This window comes from Helianthus annuus, chromosome 12, assembly GCF_002127325.2.
Source record: "Helianthus annuus cultivar XRQ/B chromosome 12, HanXRQr2.0-SUNRISE, whole genome shotgun sequence".
NCBI classification, from domain to species: Eukaryota; Viridiplantae; Streptophyta; class Magnoliopsida; order Asterales; family Asteraceae; genus Helianthus; species Helianthus annuus.
The window spans coordinates 1,541,776-1,560,579 of NC_035444.2; the positions used below are offsets into that span (position 1 = coordinate 1,541,776).

Below are 18,804 nucleotides of genomic sequence, written 5' to 3' on the forward strand. Positions count from 1 at the left end.
TTAATCGTTTAGCAGAAAGTTCGTTTACCTTTGTTCGTTTGATTAATGAACAAACATGAAGGAGAAATGACGTTAGGTTAGTTAAATGAACGAACCCGAACAGAAGTCTCGTTCGTTCAATTGCGTTCGTGAACGTTCGATAATGTGTTCGTAAACATTTGTTCATGTTCGCTTGTTTATGTTGTTCATTAAAGTTTTTTAATTATTTATTTATTTTATCTAAACTTTTTATTTTCTGTAATTCTTATCTATGTTCTAACCCAAACAAAGAAAATAGGAAACTTTGTCATGTTCGCTTATTTATACCTTGTTCCACTTTCCTTCTCATTATTCACATCGAAAAACACTATCTATATTCGTTCAACGATTAGAGTTTCAAGTTCTAGTGCCACTCCGTCTCACCATCCACCTCTAGCCACAACCGCCTCACCGATTTTATTTGTGTCCGTTTGTGTTCGCGAACCAGTCGTAAACACGTTCCTTTCCTTAATGAACGAAAACGAACAGAAAATCTCGTTCAGTAAATGTTCATGAACCGTTCTTGAACTATTCGTGAACACGCTATATCCTTAACGAACAAACACGAACAAGATGTTCGTTTTTTTACAGCCCAACTCATATTGTATTTTTAACTTGAATTATAGGCGTTACGTAGTTGTAATGTAAACATAGGGTACAATGAGATGGTGGTCCGTTGACAAAAGGCAAAATCTTTAAACATCTTGGGAGTGAGAGGTCTTGTGTTCAAGTCCCACAAACGTCAGAAGTTAAAAAAAATCACTGTTAAAAAAAAAGTGCTTGAACATTATTTTTGGACGATTATAATCCCTTAACTAACGCTTAACAACAAAAAAAAAATTAAACTAAAATTTAATTAATCAACTTTTTATTAGATTTATTTCATTAATTTGGTGTGCGTCTATATATAAAAAACACATTATAAATTAGAAAAAAAAAAAAGGAGAGAGAGGAGAAAATGGATTGGAAAAGAAAACGTACGATGAATAAGATGGCTACGTATGCTATTTATGAGTCACTCCTGTGAATTGGCATGTTGAAGGTAGAGACAACGATCGAGACGTTGTCTTTTAACTGTGTTTTGAGAGTTAATTTAGCGGCTCTTATCGGTTAAACCAGAATTTACTATTCATTTACGAACAAATGGCTTGGCCCACGGAACCAGAGGGGGGTTAAGAGGGTCCGTTTATCCTCCGATCACCGGAACATTTGAATTTTTATTTATAAATTTTAAGTTTGTGAAGAACAAACTTATAGATGGACCCCCTAATTTGAACCGGTATAGAATATAAGTTTCTGATGACCCCTAACTAAATCGTTCTGGTTCCGCCACTGACTTGGCCAATGATTGTAGTTTTACTATTAGATTGAAATATTTGGATTGTATTTTTGAAATTAAGCTCTACTAAACAATTCACAGAGACGACACAAATGTACGTATTTGATCGATTATAGAAAGTGCACGAAATTAGACTAAAACTTTATGTATACTAGTAGAGTGCCCGCGTGATGCGGCGGGGTGACATTTTGGATTGCGACACTCGTTTCTGGTAGTTTTCTTATTCGTATAATATTAATCATAACATTATTGTGGTGGATATATGTCATTAGCGTTACACATATGTAAAGTTTTGTTTTTTTATAAAAATTAATAATCAAAAAGGCAAAAAAATATTGTTTTTTTTATAAAAATTAATAATCAAAAGACAAAAAAAAATTAAGTTGTTATAACTGTAAAGTATGTTTATTTAATTGGTTAAATTATAAAGTATAATTTTATTCTTTAAAGTTCACAACTTTTTTTAAATATCCACATAGTACTCATCCAATAAATTTTAAGTTTAAAATTTTCGTTTCTATAAATATAAAAAAATAGTATTTGACTCGTAAGTACGTTTTAGAGCTTTAACTTAAATTGTTAATTTTTGGTTTTTTACAGATATAAAAAAATTATATTTTTATAAAATTTCAAGAAATCTTTTTTATAAAAAATAGGATGTTAAGAGTATATATCTTTATTAACTTTATATCATACTAAGTTCAGATTTTTAGTTTCTAACTAATCTTATCTATATAAGTCTACTTTTAACTTATCTAAAAATATGCAACACAATCTACTATGTATCTAGTAAAGTTGGTAATGAATTCTTTTGAAACTGACTAATATTATCTATAACAATATAGTTGAACTTATAATTCCTAAAAATTGCAATACAATTTAGTATTTATTTAGTAAAGATTGTAAATTTCTAGAGTATTTTATTTATATTACTTGTTACAAAAAATGTTTATAAAAGAATTATTTTTTTATAAAAACAAAATGTTTTGTTTATAAATAAAGTTAAAACTGTTTTACACATGTAAAGTTTCGTTTTTTATAAAAAAAATGATAATCAAATGACAAAAAATAAAAGATAAGTTGTTATAGTTGTAAAGTAACTTTATTTTGTTGGTTAAATGATAAAGTTTATAATTTTATTCTTTAAAGTTCATAACTTTTTTTAAATATCCACATGGTACTCATCCAATAAATTTTAAGTTTAAAATTTTTGTTGTTATAAAAATAAAAATAGTAGACTCGTAAATACGTTTTACACCTTTAACTTTAGTTGTTAAATTTATATATATATATAAATTTAAAAACATTTTTTGTAAAAAATAGGATGTTAAGGGTTTATATCTTTGTTAATTTTATATCATAGTAAGTTCATTTTTTTTGTTTAGCTTTAAATTTATTACTTTATTTTTTTTAATTTAGAAATACAAATTATCAGATTAATATCCAAGAATAACTGCGATATTTTATAATTTTAGCTTGACTATATCTAATTGTAATATCTGTTTATTGCAACTTTAGGATATTGATTTATATAAGTTTAGATGACTTGTAAATTTAGGATACTAACTTTATTTTGAACTTTATTAATATGTTAAATAACTGCATTATATTAACACCAAAAATGAAGTTCAAATATAAAATAAACTTTATTCATACGTCTATATCAAACATAACAACTAAAATGAAAAAAAAAACATAAAAACACTTGATAGATTTCATATTAGACTGCATGAAATCTGTTCCGCTTATGAATTGACACTCGAGGTATTTTTAATCGGGTTTTTTGGTTTGTGCTTGAATTGGCAGTATCTTCTAATTCCTTTTCTTTGTCATTGTCATCAGAATCGTCTAAATTAATAACCTCACTCCATTTCCATTCAGAGAGTCTCTTGGAACTCTTCCTTTGAGTCTCAAACTTTCGATCCTTAAAAAGGACAAAAATTGAATACAAAAATTGAATACAAAAATAGACCTTAAAATTACATTCACTAAATTCACGTTGAAGATTAGACTTGTATGGACTAAACATTGCACCATAAGAAATAATATCAACACTTTTATCACCATCATCATGCAATAAAAACACATGTAATAACATAACGAATATGTTAATATGAAAGATATACGTAAAAATAATACTTAAAAACCTGCTAAATCAATACCTTAGAAGCTTTTTCCACAAATGGGTTGTTTAAATTGGCATGTTCATCATGCTACTGAATCTGAAAAATCAAATAAGTTAACATTCACATAAAAGTACATAAAAGAAAACAATTATTCACTGCGGCGATATAACAGAACTGACCTTAGAATTTTCAATCTCGCATGCTTGGTTTTTCGCAACAATTGAATTCAGAACTGAATCCATTTTTTAACTTTGTTTAGCAATAGATATAGGGGTGTCCTGCTATGTATTTATAGCAGTAACTATAGAAGTGCATTAGGGTTTAATTTTAAATTTGTCACTCCTTAATTTAGGAAGTTTGTTGTAGTTAGTTTTAAGTTTTTATAAGGTATATCTAAGTCCATATATTAGACAGTTTTAATAAAATAAAATGTGACACATAGTATCTTCATTTTATGTTACGGTACTTTTAATTCTTTTTGTTTTTGCTTGCATAGATGGACATATCTTTGTAGCTTAGGCGCATTAGATTACAAGTATTAATTACTTGTACATTAAAGCGTTATCGACTTGTACCTTTTAATTCGTGCGTTAATATTGAACAAGACAACTATCGAAACGTCGACAAAAATGTGTAGGTCGTTATGCTATCTTTGTATTTTTTTTAAAAGTATAGTTTATAAGATTTGTCAAGAATACGTAAAAAATTTATAAGTTTGTTGTGGATGGGTGAATTGTAACTAACTATCTATATTTTTGTTAAAACCTTAGGGATTTAAGTGTAATAAGTTTAGGGGCTAAAAAATAAATAGTGTTTAAAAGACTAAACTACCCTCATTTTAGGGGTCTTTCTATAAATAAAGACAAAGTGGAGGAAAAGTTCTTATTTTTTGGGTATCTTAAAATACCCCTCCCTCATGCATTATAATATAGTATAGATAGAGGTAGTGGCGGATCCCGAATTTTTTTTAATGAGTTCCTTTTGATAGATTATCACTATTTTTTTCTAAATCATACAAATTTTCATTAATTCTCACTATTTTTTCCAAACTGACTGGGTTCCTGGGAACCCACAAAATGTGGCTAAATCCGCCACTGTATAGAGGATGCATCCTGACAACGATTCAGTTGATGGACGACAACTATAATTTTCGACAACTTGATAGTTATATTAGTTGGAAAGATCCTCAGTAGGAACTTTATCAATAGTAACCTATATACAACCTATATACAACTGACAGCTCAATTACCCTTAATGACTAGTAACTATCGATGTTCATTTGTCACTAATAAACCAAGTTGCTACTGGTCAGTAATACGTTATTAGTTATTACTGAAATTTTTCATTGATTATCAATTATAACCGATGGTTAGTTTTAGTGCAACTAATTTACATCAATCAAGTAAATCTAAAGCAACTTCCAATAGTGAGACCCCCCACCCCTAGCTTGGACCCCGCATGGGACATAACCCCATGAAACCCCACCCCTACCAAGGGGTGTTGTCCCATTAAATCCCCCGGTTTGTATGTTAAGTATTAGGTAAATCCTGATCAACCAAAATGATTTGATAAGAGTACTGAAATTATCAACAATGAACCCGATAAAATAAAGGGGTATTGGATTTTAATAATCCCAAGTTTCACTGATTGGCCGGTAATAATCCCAACTTCAAAAATTGCCTACAACAATCCCAACTTGTAAGATTTTGGCCACCAATGATCCTTGTCTAACTGGGTTATAATCCAGTTAGTTTTTTGAAGTTTTGAGCGGCGGAGAAGGTCACTAGAGGTTGGAGATGACAAGTGGTGGTCTCCTTTGGTGGTTTCAGGGGTAAAGAAGGTCGTCAGAATAAGTTGCAGGTCACCGGAGTTGCGTAGATGGTGGGAATTTTAAACTTTTGAGAAGCGGAGAAGATTACAGGAAGTCGGAGATGATTGATGGTGGTCTCGTTTGGTTGTTTCAGGGGTAAAATGGGTCGCCGGAATAAGTTGCAAGTCACCAGCCCAACGAGGTTATAACCCAGTTAGACAAGGATCATGGGTGGCCAAAATCTTACAAGTTGAGACTGTTGTAGGCAATTTTTGAAGTTGGGATTATTAACGGCCAATTAGTAAAATTTGGGATTATTACCTCACCTAACTAATCAATTGAACTGACAAACCAACACGATCGTTTGTTCGATTTTCAAAATGTTACTAATTTAAGACATGTTAATTTACTATATAACTAAAGACATAGAGGGGATTTATGTGTAGGGATGAGCATTTGGTACCGGGTACCGGTATCGAATCGTACCGGGTATATTCGGTATCTGTACCAGTTCCCATTTTCCTTGTTTTTCGGTATCGGTGTTTACGGGTAAAACACCGGTAAGTACCAATACTGGTATCGAACCGATGTATTCGATACCGGTACTAGTACTTTCGGTACCGAACAAGTACCATGCTCATGAGCTCATCCCTATTTATGTGTGTTTGACAATGGATGGTTGTTATCATTGTAGTGCTGGAAAATCTAAAAGGGCCATGTTGTTGGTAGAAAAGGCCATATTTCCTCCTTTTCAAAAGGCCTACCTTCGTTTTCATCATGTTGGGGCTATATATTGACAGAGTTTGTACTTTATAGTTTATTGTTACAGTTTATAATAAACTAGCATTAACACTCGCGCGTGTTGTGGCGCGGGTACATTACAAACATCAAATAAATTAGTCCAAACGTTATGTGATACGTTAACTGTATGAAAACATACGTTTCGACGTAATCGATTGAACCAATTTTTTTACTTATATACCTAAGGGCCTAAAATTGTTAAAAATGTTCCGCACCCCCATGGAAAAAATTCCTGAGTCCGCCACTGAAGCTTATTTTAGTTATAAAATAAAATAAAAACCACAGTTGGAGCTTCTTGATATAAGTAACTGAAAGGCGAAGTTTGACAAAACGTTACGAATTCAAGAAATATACTCGAATATTTGAATATTGAAACTAATAGAACTAGGCTTGAAAATGTCGAATCTAATGGAAATCTATATCGTAGGGTCTTTAAAGAAAGATACCGAAAATATGGGCCCAAATATGTGATTTCTTGACACTAAAATTTAATTAAAGTAATGAATTCAAGAAATATTGTGGATTTGAATGTTGAAAGTAATAGAACTTGGCTTGAACATGCCGGATCTAATGAAAATCTATGTTGTAGGGCCTTTAAAGAATATGGTATTCTCATCACTATATTTCGAATTACAAATTTGAAGCCATATTCTATATATAAACGTGCAAAACACATTAAAAAATTGAACAAAAATTTGGATCACTGATAGACCACTGAAGTATCATCTGGTGTCATGGATTCGAGCTGAAGCATTCAAATCAAATCCAGACCTACAAATCCAGACCAACACCATTAGAAATATGTAGGGTTTAGTAATCGATGGGCTTTGAAAACTAGGTTATCTAAGGAGTCATGCTAGGTTGGGTCGGTTGAACCGAGCTGGAAAACCTAAAGTCATAATTAATTCTAAAAAATATCTATATATTACATAAAATTTTACTGATTATATTTAGAAAGATACAACATATACTTTTTTAAAGAGATAAAATAATTATGATGAGATACATTAGTATAGGCACTTTCTTATTATAGATACTTATAATATTTTTTTTTGAAAGGCAAGATTCTATGATTATAGAATAGGGCCAGCATATGCTGTAAAAACATAAACAAAAGTATAGAAAAACAACCGACACAAACAACCCCCACCGCCCAAATCAAAGATACTTATAATACATACATACATTATATAAGAACATGTATATATTATTAGTTTTAAATCCATTTTGTGGAATTCATAAACTTCAAGTTTATAGTGTTTGAAACAAAATACTATTTGAAACAAATCTAATATAGATTGAGTTCTTGTTTTGACATTAAGAGAATTGATTTAAGTATATTTTATTGATAACTATTACATAAAAAATCTATATATGTGAATTTTAACCGTTGCGACCCTTTATATACATCTTATTTTTACCTTTTATTGATCTCAAGTCCCAACCCAAATTTATCGGTTATCCAACGCACCGTTATGAGCTATAATATCTTCTATGATTTATGTAGTCTTGTGCCTTGAAGTCACGTGATGGACGTATGTAGCAACTAGCAAAGCAAATTTTCTCCCTCTTAAAAGACTTAGATCATGATCATCCACATAGCTTCTATTTGCTTCTCATAGCTTACTTGCTTTCCCTCTTCTTGTGTCTTTTGATCATCCGTTTACAATGACTCCAATCTTCTTTAATTCATCTTCTAACAATTATTCATCATACCCAACTGATCACTATGAAGATCACCTTCACACCCACCAATTCTTGACCCCCATATCTCAACCTTCGTCGTCTTCGAAATCGCTCACAACCCATATGTTCTTGAACTCAAGTGATCAAAATGGGATCTTTAATGAGGATTTAAATGAGTCTCCACAATATCAACATGAGGTAAGTGATCAAACTTGAATGATCATATTTCTTGAAATGAAAAGATTTCATCTTGATTAATTCTTACAATTATACTTTAGTTGTCTAAAATGGAGTTTATCTTGATTCTTGTAATGAAAACCTTTGTATGTTTGATCATTTTTATAATTCATGTTTTTATGTTAGAAATCAAATCATTTGATGGGTGTGTGTTTCTTGAAAATTCAGTCTTCATATGAAGATATTTTTTTTGTTTTTTGTTTGAAGATTGAAATGATTGGTGAATTTAAGGTTTGATCACTGTTTTTTGATCATTTGTAGGGCAATCATTTTGGATCACAAGCATACAAAGATCATGGGATTGAGAACAATAACATGAAAGGATTGGTAGATCTTTCTACATGGAACAAGAGTAGTGATCTACATCAAGTGAAGTGGATGTCTTCCAAGATGAGGGTGATGCTCAAAATGAAGAAATCTGATCATCAACCCATGAATATAAACACTTATAGTTCCACTAGTACACAAGTGACCAAGCTTGAAGAACACAATTCACCAATGGAAGAAACTGATAATTCAAGCAATAGTACTTCTTCAAACAATAACATACCAATTAGGGTTTGTTCGGATTGTAACACCACCAAAACGCCTCTATGGCGAAGCGGTCCTCGTGGTCCTAAGGTATATATACAATCTTTTCTTTTGGTAAATGAGCAATTAAAGACTCGAATTGTGATTCGGTTGATATGATTAACCCTAAAGAGATTTAAGCGGCTATTATAATATTCAAACTAGAGATAGAATAATTAATATTTTTATTTTTATTGTGATCTTACAAATCACTATTTTCTGTGTATAGTCACTTTGCAATGCCTGCGGAATCCGACAAAGGAAGGCGAGAAGAGCCGCAGCTGCGGCTGCAGCAGCCGAGAATGGCGATGGGTGTGTTTACAATAATCAATTGGTCATAGCACCATTGAAGGTTACAAAAACTCAACACAAAGATCACAAAAAACCAAGTAAAGGGCATGTTGCAAAGTACAAGAAAAGGCAATACTCCAAGCAAATCACCACCACCACCACAACCACCACTCCACCGCCATCCGCCTCACCATCATCATCACTGTCCCCATCACCATTACCATCACCGTCACCGCCTTCATCTTCTCCGCCGGCAAGAAAGAATGGTGTGGAGGAGTTTCTTATGAATCTAAGCAAGAACTTGACATTTTACCATGTGTTGCCACAAGATGAAAGAGAAGCTGCAATCCTACTAATGGCAATCTCATGTGGCTATGCTCATGAGACCTAAAAGTATTCAAGTTTATTTCAATTTGCAGGTGAGTTATAGGGATTTAAAACTTATGTGTTACCTTCATTTATTTTGGATTTCATTTGCTAACGGTTAGTGAGGATGAGGGTTAAGTTAAATGTGTTGTGAGTTATATGTTTGTATAAGAATAATAGAATATATTTGATGAACATGTTGATAACCAAAAGTATTTATGGATCTCATGTTCTTCATCTATGCTTAGAAATTATGTAATAATTCATGTTTCTATTTGATCCATACTACTATTAATTTTTTTATATTATTTAAGCTCAATTGATTACAAGAATCTATGAGTCTGCAATGATCTAATTAGGGTTCATAGGGTGATGCAGAAAAAGATTAAACAGTAGAGCAGAAACTACTTTCATGGTCATACTTTGTTCAACCTTTACTCTCTCTCTCTCTCTCTCTCTCTCTCTCTCTGATATCTCTCTATCTCTAAAAACACATATATGTGTTGCAGAAAAGAGACAAGACAGTTATATGGAGAGAGAGAATGTGAACTTTTTTGTTGCAGAAAAGTGACTGCAAATGGTTTCACGAGAAGCCATGCAACAATGGATCGTAGTTCTTTACTTTACAAGATCCTACATGTCGATTGAAAACTGCAGAACGGTGTTGCGAATTTCAGCAGATACATCCACCTTCTTTGATAACTACATCTCTCCCAACTTTTTTTTTAATAAAACTGAATCAAAATAAACTTGCAAATATGATCACCTTAATCATCTATTTTATGTGTATATACTTATAACACCATGCGTAGTGGTAAGGGTGAATAATTCCCATACCCTTGACCATTTTCTGTCATGTGGCAGTACAGTCAGCAAGGGGCATTATTGAGCATTTTTCTAAAATGGGTATAGTGGGGATGTGGACATTATGTTAAAAGGGTGTAGAGAATTAAATAAAAATAAAAAACCCAACAAAAAAAAGCTATTGGCCAAGAAAAAAGAAGATTAAATGTGATTGGTGGTTGAAATTTGGAGAAAGCGTTATTTAAAAAACGCCTAGGGGGAAAAGTGACCAATAACGTCCAATAATGCCCAGGGGGTGGGGAGGGGGCGTGATTGGGCGTGTTTGGTGGAAAATTTTGAAAAAATAACGCCCACTACGCATGGTCTAAAAGATAAATCGTAAACTAATAGAATATATTTGTTGATATATCTTTAGTCTCCAACTTTTATTATTTGCATTAACTTCTCCTAGATATTTGATTAAATTATGCAAGCAATCACCCCAATAATTCTTCTGAATTGGATATGCGAGATTTTGAATCGTGAACCGTTTCATGTTGTTCTTGCACACACCATCATGAGCAATGCCAATTCATCCTATTGTGTTTGAGCGAGATCTACCTTGTCTTCCTTTTGTTTTGAGTTGCAGAGTTGGGACACTGTGTCCATATGATTCGCATTAGAAACACATTATGTTCCCTTTATCTCTATTACCTACTTTTCTTTGCGATTGTCGAAATTTCCTTGACCGAACCCACGACCACAGGCCCTGTCGCGACCATGGTTGTCATGGCTAGTAAAACCGCAGCCATACCCATGTTGTTTGTTGTCATGATCATGGCTTGTTTGTTTTTCTTAACTATTAGAACAAGTACATGGGAGCTTACCTTGATTGTCACTATATCCTTCACAAGCTCAAATGCGTTCTTCATAGACCTTTAATTAATTGCCATGTTGCTTCTTCAATCAACATCACTCTAAGGTTGAATAATGTTCGATTGATCCTACCAACCTAGAAACCTACTGAGCACTGAATCGAAAAGTTTTCTTACCTATGTAGCATCTTCAGTCGTGGAACCAAAATTTTAAACTTGGCTACGATACCGCCAAGTTATATAGCGAACCTTGATTGTCGCTAGATCCTTCACAAGCTCGAATGTGTTCTTCGTAGACCTTCAACTGCCATGTTGCTTCTTCAAATGACATTGTACCCAAGTCTGCATAGGGTTCTATTGATGCTACCAACCTAGAAACTTACTAAGCACTGAATCGAAAAGTTTTCTTACCTGTGTAGCGTCTTCAGTCGTGGAATTCAAATATTAAACTTGGCCACCAAGTTATACAACAATGCCGTTGATGGTTTCATTATCTTTCATGCGCAAAGACTCTCCTTAGGGTCTTCTATCTAGCGTTTTGGACTTGAATTACTCCAAGATATCTTACCTCAACGAATTCCAAACATCCTTTGCTTGTTTATTTTTTTGCCATTTGGAGTTAGATGTCTTCTTTCTATGATATTGCTTGGAAGATGAACACCTATATCCGTTTTGTTCTTCTTCTCGTCCAAAACCACCATGATTGTTGGTCCGATGGCTTCCCAAATCCTTTTAGCACCCATTATTGGCCTCCATCTTGATTAGCCAAGTCTTTGATGTCAACATCTGGCATTGAAAGTACGACACCCCATCGTTCCCCCTTGGAATAGTAGTTGTGGCAATTACATACATGCTATTGCATTGAGGGTACTTACGTATACATTGATCGCCTTGTGGTTGGCTTATCAAGAACTAGTTGATGACTTCAATTGAATTATGAATTCTTGGATTGTAAAATATAACACAATGAATCGCAAAAAAGACAAAATGACGGAAATTAAAAAAAAACAATACCAAATAAAAAGATACAATGGTCTAAACATAAATTCTAAAATCTACAAGCTAAAAATCCAAATGTCGAAAACCTAAAACCTAGGATCGTAGAGTTCGATAAGACAGTTTCAATGCTGTTGAAATGAGTTCAACCGAAGTTCGTTTGGTATTCTTTCTACGACTTCCTGTATTTAGGAGACTTTCTAGAGAGAGAAATTATGATATGATAATGATGCGTATCTCTTGTAATGATCAAAACAAAGGACTACTTATTTATATATTAGAGGATTAACTACTCTGACAAACCAATCGCATTAGAGCATCCACAATGTTAAAGAATTCCAGACTTTCACAAACTGACGTTTCAATGTCGCATCAAATTTTAGACTTTGTAAACCTCTACAAACTCCACATCACCCTCCATATCATCACATACTTTTACTACATTTTATATATCTCAACAAACCAAAATGTTACATAAAATCTATATGAAAAAAGAGATCATCAAGAAATAAAAAATATCAACACATCTGAAAAACTGTTAGTGCAGTAATGTCTATCTCCTCCGTCAATTCAGACTGTAGCGAGAAATTGATCTAACCATGCTTTATATTGTTATATTTAGATATATTAGGCAAGGTGACATTATTGTAAATAAGGAAAATCTCCTTATATCCTTAGCCTATAAATAGAAGAGTTAGGGTTAGAGTTTAGGACTTTTGCCACATTTGAGATTTGGAGATCTAGAGCTAGAGAGAGAAAGTGACGTCGTGATTCAGGTGCTTGTACGTTTTCAGATATATCAATAGAATCACAGATTATATTACGTCGTGTGTGTTCGGTCACGTTCGTGTACGGATTCCGCACGTTACACGAGTTGGTTCGCAATCGAAACGGAGTCGAAAACCGGTCCTACAAAAACAATTAAAATATATCAAATAAATCAATCGAATAACAAAAGGCTTAGATTTTTGGTCGGATTATGATACCTAATCTGCCATGGTTGCGTTCACAGTTGCTAACGATTGTTTTTATCCGCATTGCCCCGCCAAAATACGATTCGGGTTACACCATCAGATTTTTTTTTTTTCAAAATTATCACGCAGATCTATGGTTTTGGTCTGATTATTCAAAATCATCACCACCTCGACAAGAACACATCCAAAAATCATCAAACAAAGTTCGGAATTAGCAATTCAGCATCAAAATCAACAGATCCAAACATATCCTAATAAAGAGAGCATCCACAATGTGCAAATTTCACAAAGATTGGAAGCAACCGATGATTAGACTCAGAAGCTCAAACCAGTGGCGGATCAATAAAATTCTTATAAGGGTAAGGTTTCAATAAAAAAAGTTAACGAAATAAAAAAAAAGTCAAAAAATGTGAATTTATTTTCATAATTTACACTACTGTAGGTCCCTAAATGTGCCTTGTTTTGTTGGTCGAGTGCACTCATGTTTGAAGTGCCCTTTCTCACCACAATTGAAGCATGTTACAGCGTTTATATCAAACCCGTACTTCGTATCCCTTTTGCCTTCCAACGAAGTTCTTCCAGTTCGAGCCATGAAGTCTTTCGCTCTTCTAACCGCACTAGCAAAAGCCCACTTGATATCCATCAACTCCATTTCATCCTTGTCGATCTGTTGATAATCTTCATTGGTCATATTGATGTTTCCAATTTGACCTGCCACCAATCCACAATAAGCACTGACCATTGTATTAATGATTTCCATATGTTCCTTTGCTACTTCAATGCTAAATTGTGAGAGGTTTGAAGTATCGACTCTGATCGTGTTCGGGTTGTGTGGTGGAGGATTGTTGGCATAATGAGCTTGTTGTTGTGGTTGTGACTGAGGTGTGGGTATTGACTGTGACAGATAGGTGCTTTGATCAAACTGTGGTTGAGTCGTTGTAACTTGAGGTGTAGGAATGGTTTGCGAGAGATAGGCACTTTGATCCCATTGTGGTTGTGCTTGATTGAACTGTTGAAATGGAGAAGAGTTTGTATTGGATACAAACGCCGTTTGAAGCTTCGGTTGTTGAACGGAACTAGAACTAGCTGAAGGACCAAAACCAGGCAAATACATTTCTGTATTTTGAGGAGGTGCAGCTGCAATTCTTTTAGCCTTCCTAATTTCTTCTTCATTCTTGTGCTCTAACTTCTGAATGAATTCATAGAGACTAGCATTGGCTGCATCTAGTGCACCCGTATGTTTCAGAAGCTCAATGAATGGACTCCACTTAGGAGGTAGAGCATCAGCAAATCGTGCAATCATTTCTTGATGGGTAGCATTAACATTGTAAGAACTCATTTCACTAATCAAATGATAGAAACGTGAAGTCATATCATTTAAGGTTTCATTTTCCAAGAATTGAAATGATTCAAACTCTTTCTTTAACAAATCATGGCGAGTCTTCCTAGACGCTGCATTCCCTTCTCCTCTCGCCACCAACGCATCCCATAGGCTTTTTGTGGTCTTACAATACCCAAACTGATGGTAGATTTCTTTGTGAAGTGCTTGCGTAAGTAGTAACAGACACAAAAAAATGCATCAACAACTACCGACGGATCGTAAGGGGTAACGGAGGCTACCCCTTATTCTAAGGTAGGTCCGCCATTAGCTCAAACAACCACTTGTAGTGACAAATCTCGCCTAGATCCGAAGACCAACAAGATCCAAACATCGAAAACCATTGTCGTTGGGTTGGGGGATATAACCGTTTGAGTGAAAAGGGCCCACCACCACGTCCAGAATTCCGTTAGACGAAATTTGCTTCACTTGTGTGAAAACATGATGACTAGATACGAGGGTTTGAGCACATTGTGGGTGCTTTTAGCCTAACTAATTGAATACAACCAACTCAATATTAGTATCTTGTGTTAAAATATGCGACATACATCTTTGTTTTGGTTCAAATTCATATTTTTAATAAGTCTAATTTGGTTTTTTATTTGTTACATGTTATGGGAATGCTTGTTGACAAGACTGGGCTTGATTAGAGGTGCACAAAATAACCGGTTAATTAACTATAACTGGTTATTAACCGAAACCGTAACCGGTTAATAACCGATTTAGGAATAACCGATTCAATAGGTTATTTAACCGTAGGTTAGTAACCGGTTATAAGTGTTTAGTATAATAACCGATTATTAACCGGTTTTTTAAACCGGTTTTTTAACCGATAGACTGATTAACCGAAAAATTCAAAAAAAAAGCCAAAAAACCCGGTTAATAACCGAAAATAACCGGTTAATTAACCGAACTGGTTAAAGTAATTAACAGGACAAGTTAAAAAATAACCGGTTAAAGTAATAACCGGTTAAAGCATTAACCGGTTAAAGTCAAAAAGTCAAATTAACCGGTATAACCGGTTAACCGATCCGGTTATTAAAATTAACCGGTTTGTGCACCTCTAGGCTTGATTAGAAGAATCACTTGCTGGACGGACTGCTTGCTGACTGGGCTTGCTGGACTCACGTGCTGACTGGGCTTGCTGGACTCACTGGGCCTTAGAGAAGACTGGTTGTTATAGCAACCCGGTTTGCTTGGATTTGGTTCACCCGGGTTTCCTATATAATGTTTATACCCGGCTCTTGGTCTCATTATCTGAGATATTTCCTTCTCTCTTGTTTGTTCTCTCAGTTTGGCGATCTAGGGTTTCGTACAACAAATCTCGGCGGTTTGCTGATTAATCTTTGATTCTTGTGTTCGTGTATGTCGATCATCAAGTTGATGATCGTCTGAGAGTTCGAGAGCGTGTCTCAGTTCATGTTTCAGTTGTATTTTTGAATATTCAGGTTTTTTAGGGGTTTTTTAAATTATCTTGTTTGGGTATTCTTGTGTTTGTTCGGTGGATACCATCATTTTGACATCTTGTATACCCGAGTTTCTGAAACTCTAACCTTTTAAATCTATTTTTTTTCGTTTAACAATGCAAGTTCAGTTTGCAGTTTGGTTTGATAAAAAAATATATATATATGCTTTTGTTTGACGAACAATAAGTTTGGACTTCAAATTTTAAAATCAAGGAACTTGGAAACTACAAATTCAGTTTGAAAAACTTTATATAATGAGATTGAGTTGGCTAATTATATTTTTTTGAACTGAAAAACTTCATTAACCAAAACTACCTACTCGAAACCGAGCGGCCAACCCCAAAGCAACAAACTGAACTACATAATTACAAATGTACACCAATCCTCTCACGATATACCTCTATCCTTTGATCTATTTTAGTTGGCTAATTATATTTATATATTTGATTCTTTACGCCTCTCACGATATACCTCTATCCTTTGATCTATTTTAGTTGGCTAATTATCTATACTATATAATAAAAGAAACTATTTATAGGACATTTGTCATCATATTAGGCCATGCCTTATAGATAATTATTATTTTATTTTAATATATTCTAATTAGTTAGTTATAGATAATCATCCAACTAAATATTATTATGTTTTTTTTTTACCCATGGCATTATAGCCTAGTGGTATTGGGGGTGGGATAAGGCTTATGACCATTAGGTCATGGGTTCAATTCCCACAAAGGGGGTTTTCCTAGATTTATTGGGTTTCCTCCTGAATTGGTGTATAGGCATTATTGCCTAGTGGAGATGGATATGATCGGGTGGTTCTGCTGGTGGCACGATGATACTCCAGTAGTCCGTCAGTGATCCAAATTTGCTGTTCAAAAAAAAATATTATTATGTTTTACATGTTTAATTGGTTGTAGGGTACAACAAAATTAACCTATTACGGGTTTGCACTCAGATCCAAAGCTTTTGAAAGCAACACGAAGCCCAAATAGAGTTTATGAGCTGGGCTTAGTACTCATATTTAAGTCTCAATATATACTTCTAAAAGTTAACATGCAGGTTAATGTAATATCGGAGGGAGGTGGATGGCGATATTTCAAATGTTACCTTTACGTACCTATCTTATCTCCTTCCACTTATGATTTATTTATTTTATTAAATCAAAATAGCTAAGGGTAGAACCTATTTCATAAATATTTGTAAGAGGTAAACAAAAACATTAATCAATGTTTATTGGTTCTATAATTTTATTTTCGTGTTCAATTTTCAACTCAAATACGGTATTCACTATGAATACGTGACATTTATAAGAATCATCACCGCAATCATCTCACCCATCATATATCGAGTATATCCGTTAGGTTTTTTAAAGATATATTTTTTATTAGATTCATTAACCCGTGTAATAAATGAGGTTTTTTAAAGATATAATATTTTTATTATTTAGTATACAAAATTACATTTATGCAACTCGTATAATATACCGGGTTTTTAAAATATAACTTTTTTTTATTGTGTGGTATATAAAATTAGATTTATTCAATCCGTATAATACACAGAGTTTATAAAGATATAACAAGATATAACTTTTTATTGATTGGTATATAAAATTACATGTGTTCAACCCATCAATACATGAGGTTTTTAAAAATGTAACTTTTTCATTATTTAATATATTAAATTAAAATCACTTAACCTGTACAATACACGGGGTTCTTAAAGATATATTTTTTTATTATTCAATATATAAAATTACATTTATTCAACCTATGTAATAAACGAGATTTTTAAAGATATATTGTTTTATGATTTGGTATATAGAATTACATTTATTTAACCTGTGCAATAAAATAGGTTTTTAAAGATGTATTTTTTTTATTATTTGGTATATAAAATTACATTTATTCAACCCGTGTAATACACGGGTTATAACCTAGTATTTATATATTTGATTCTTTACGCATGTATCCTATTAATTAGCTTTAGATAAATTACGAGTTTGAGGTTTTCACCATAAATATAAATTTCATGTTAGAATTACTCAATTAGCATTAATATAAGGTATTTTTTTTTTTTTTTTTTTTGAAAATCAACTTTCATTCAACCGAAAAAACGACTAGCTATTACTAAGACGGAAATAGCAAGCCGATAACCAACAAACAAAACAATTACATTACATCAAATCGGCACCACCTATCCCACTCCATTGTTCCTTGTTTAAACCTATGCTTGTACCACAGAAAACCAAAAGACTTAACATCTGCAAGAATATCACCCACCTTAGCATCTTTACTTGAAAAAATTGTCTCGTTCCTGGCCCTCCATAATCGCCAACAGGCGATGATGAATAAACCATGCAACAACATTTTCTTGATGTCTGACCCGCCATAATACTCGTGAAGCTCGACCAAATTTGTAACACTAAACGCGTACACCTCCGGAATACTGCACCATCTCGGAAAACCATTCCAAACTGCCGCAGAAACATGACAACCTGTTAACAAATGCCACTTTAGTCGGTAATCGATCCAAAAAGGCACCAATCGCACAACATGTTTTCCACAAAAATATTTCGTCTCGTCAATGCCACTTTAGTCGGTAATCGATCCAAAAAGGCTCTCCACATAAAGATATTACATTTACTTGGCACCCACTTACTCCATTGAAATCTTGACCGATCGATATTCACCGAGCCACGTAACCATTTCTTAGTCTCTGCAACCGAAAACTCTTTGTTCTTAGCATCATTCCACTCCCATACATCTTCTTTATCGGCCACCACAATGTCACTCAACAATTCTTCAAGCTCCATTCTCTCGCTTAAAGCCACAATGTCCTCCATTCCCATTTGATCGTAACCGATGTCTCCGAATTTCAGCAGCGCGCAGCAACATTGACGTGTTTATTTCTCTCCAACGAAAACAGATTTACGACCTGTCCTTCAACGGAACCTGACTTAACCAACAATCTATCCAAAAACGAATTTTTTTCCCATTCCCAACCTTTGCTCGGATCATTCTATTAACATCAACCCCTTCGACCTTACACATCTTCTAAAACTGACCGCAATTCTTCCATACTCCGGT

At 33.7% G+C, this 18,804-nt stretch overlaps 1 protein-coding gene across 1 annotated transcript; it reads left to right on the plus strand.

Moving 5' to 3' along the window:
* The first annotated feature begins 7,546 nt into the window (after nt 1-7,546).
* On the plus strand, nt 7,547-9,529 carry LOC110893740 (GATA transcription factor 21). Its single transcript, XM_022140855.2, has 3 exons — nt 7,547-7,978; nt 8,279-8,638; nt 8,817-9,529. The coding sequence occupies exons 1-3, from the start codon at nt 7,763-7,765 to the stop codon at nt 9,267-9,269; spliced, it is 1,029 nt and encodes a 342-aa protein (XP_021996547.1). The 5' UTR covers nt 7,547-7,762; the 3' UTR covers nt 9,270-9,529.
* Nucleotides 9,530-18,804: the final 9,275 nt, after the last annotated feature.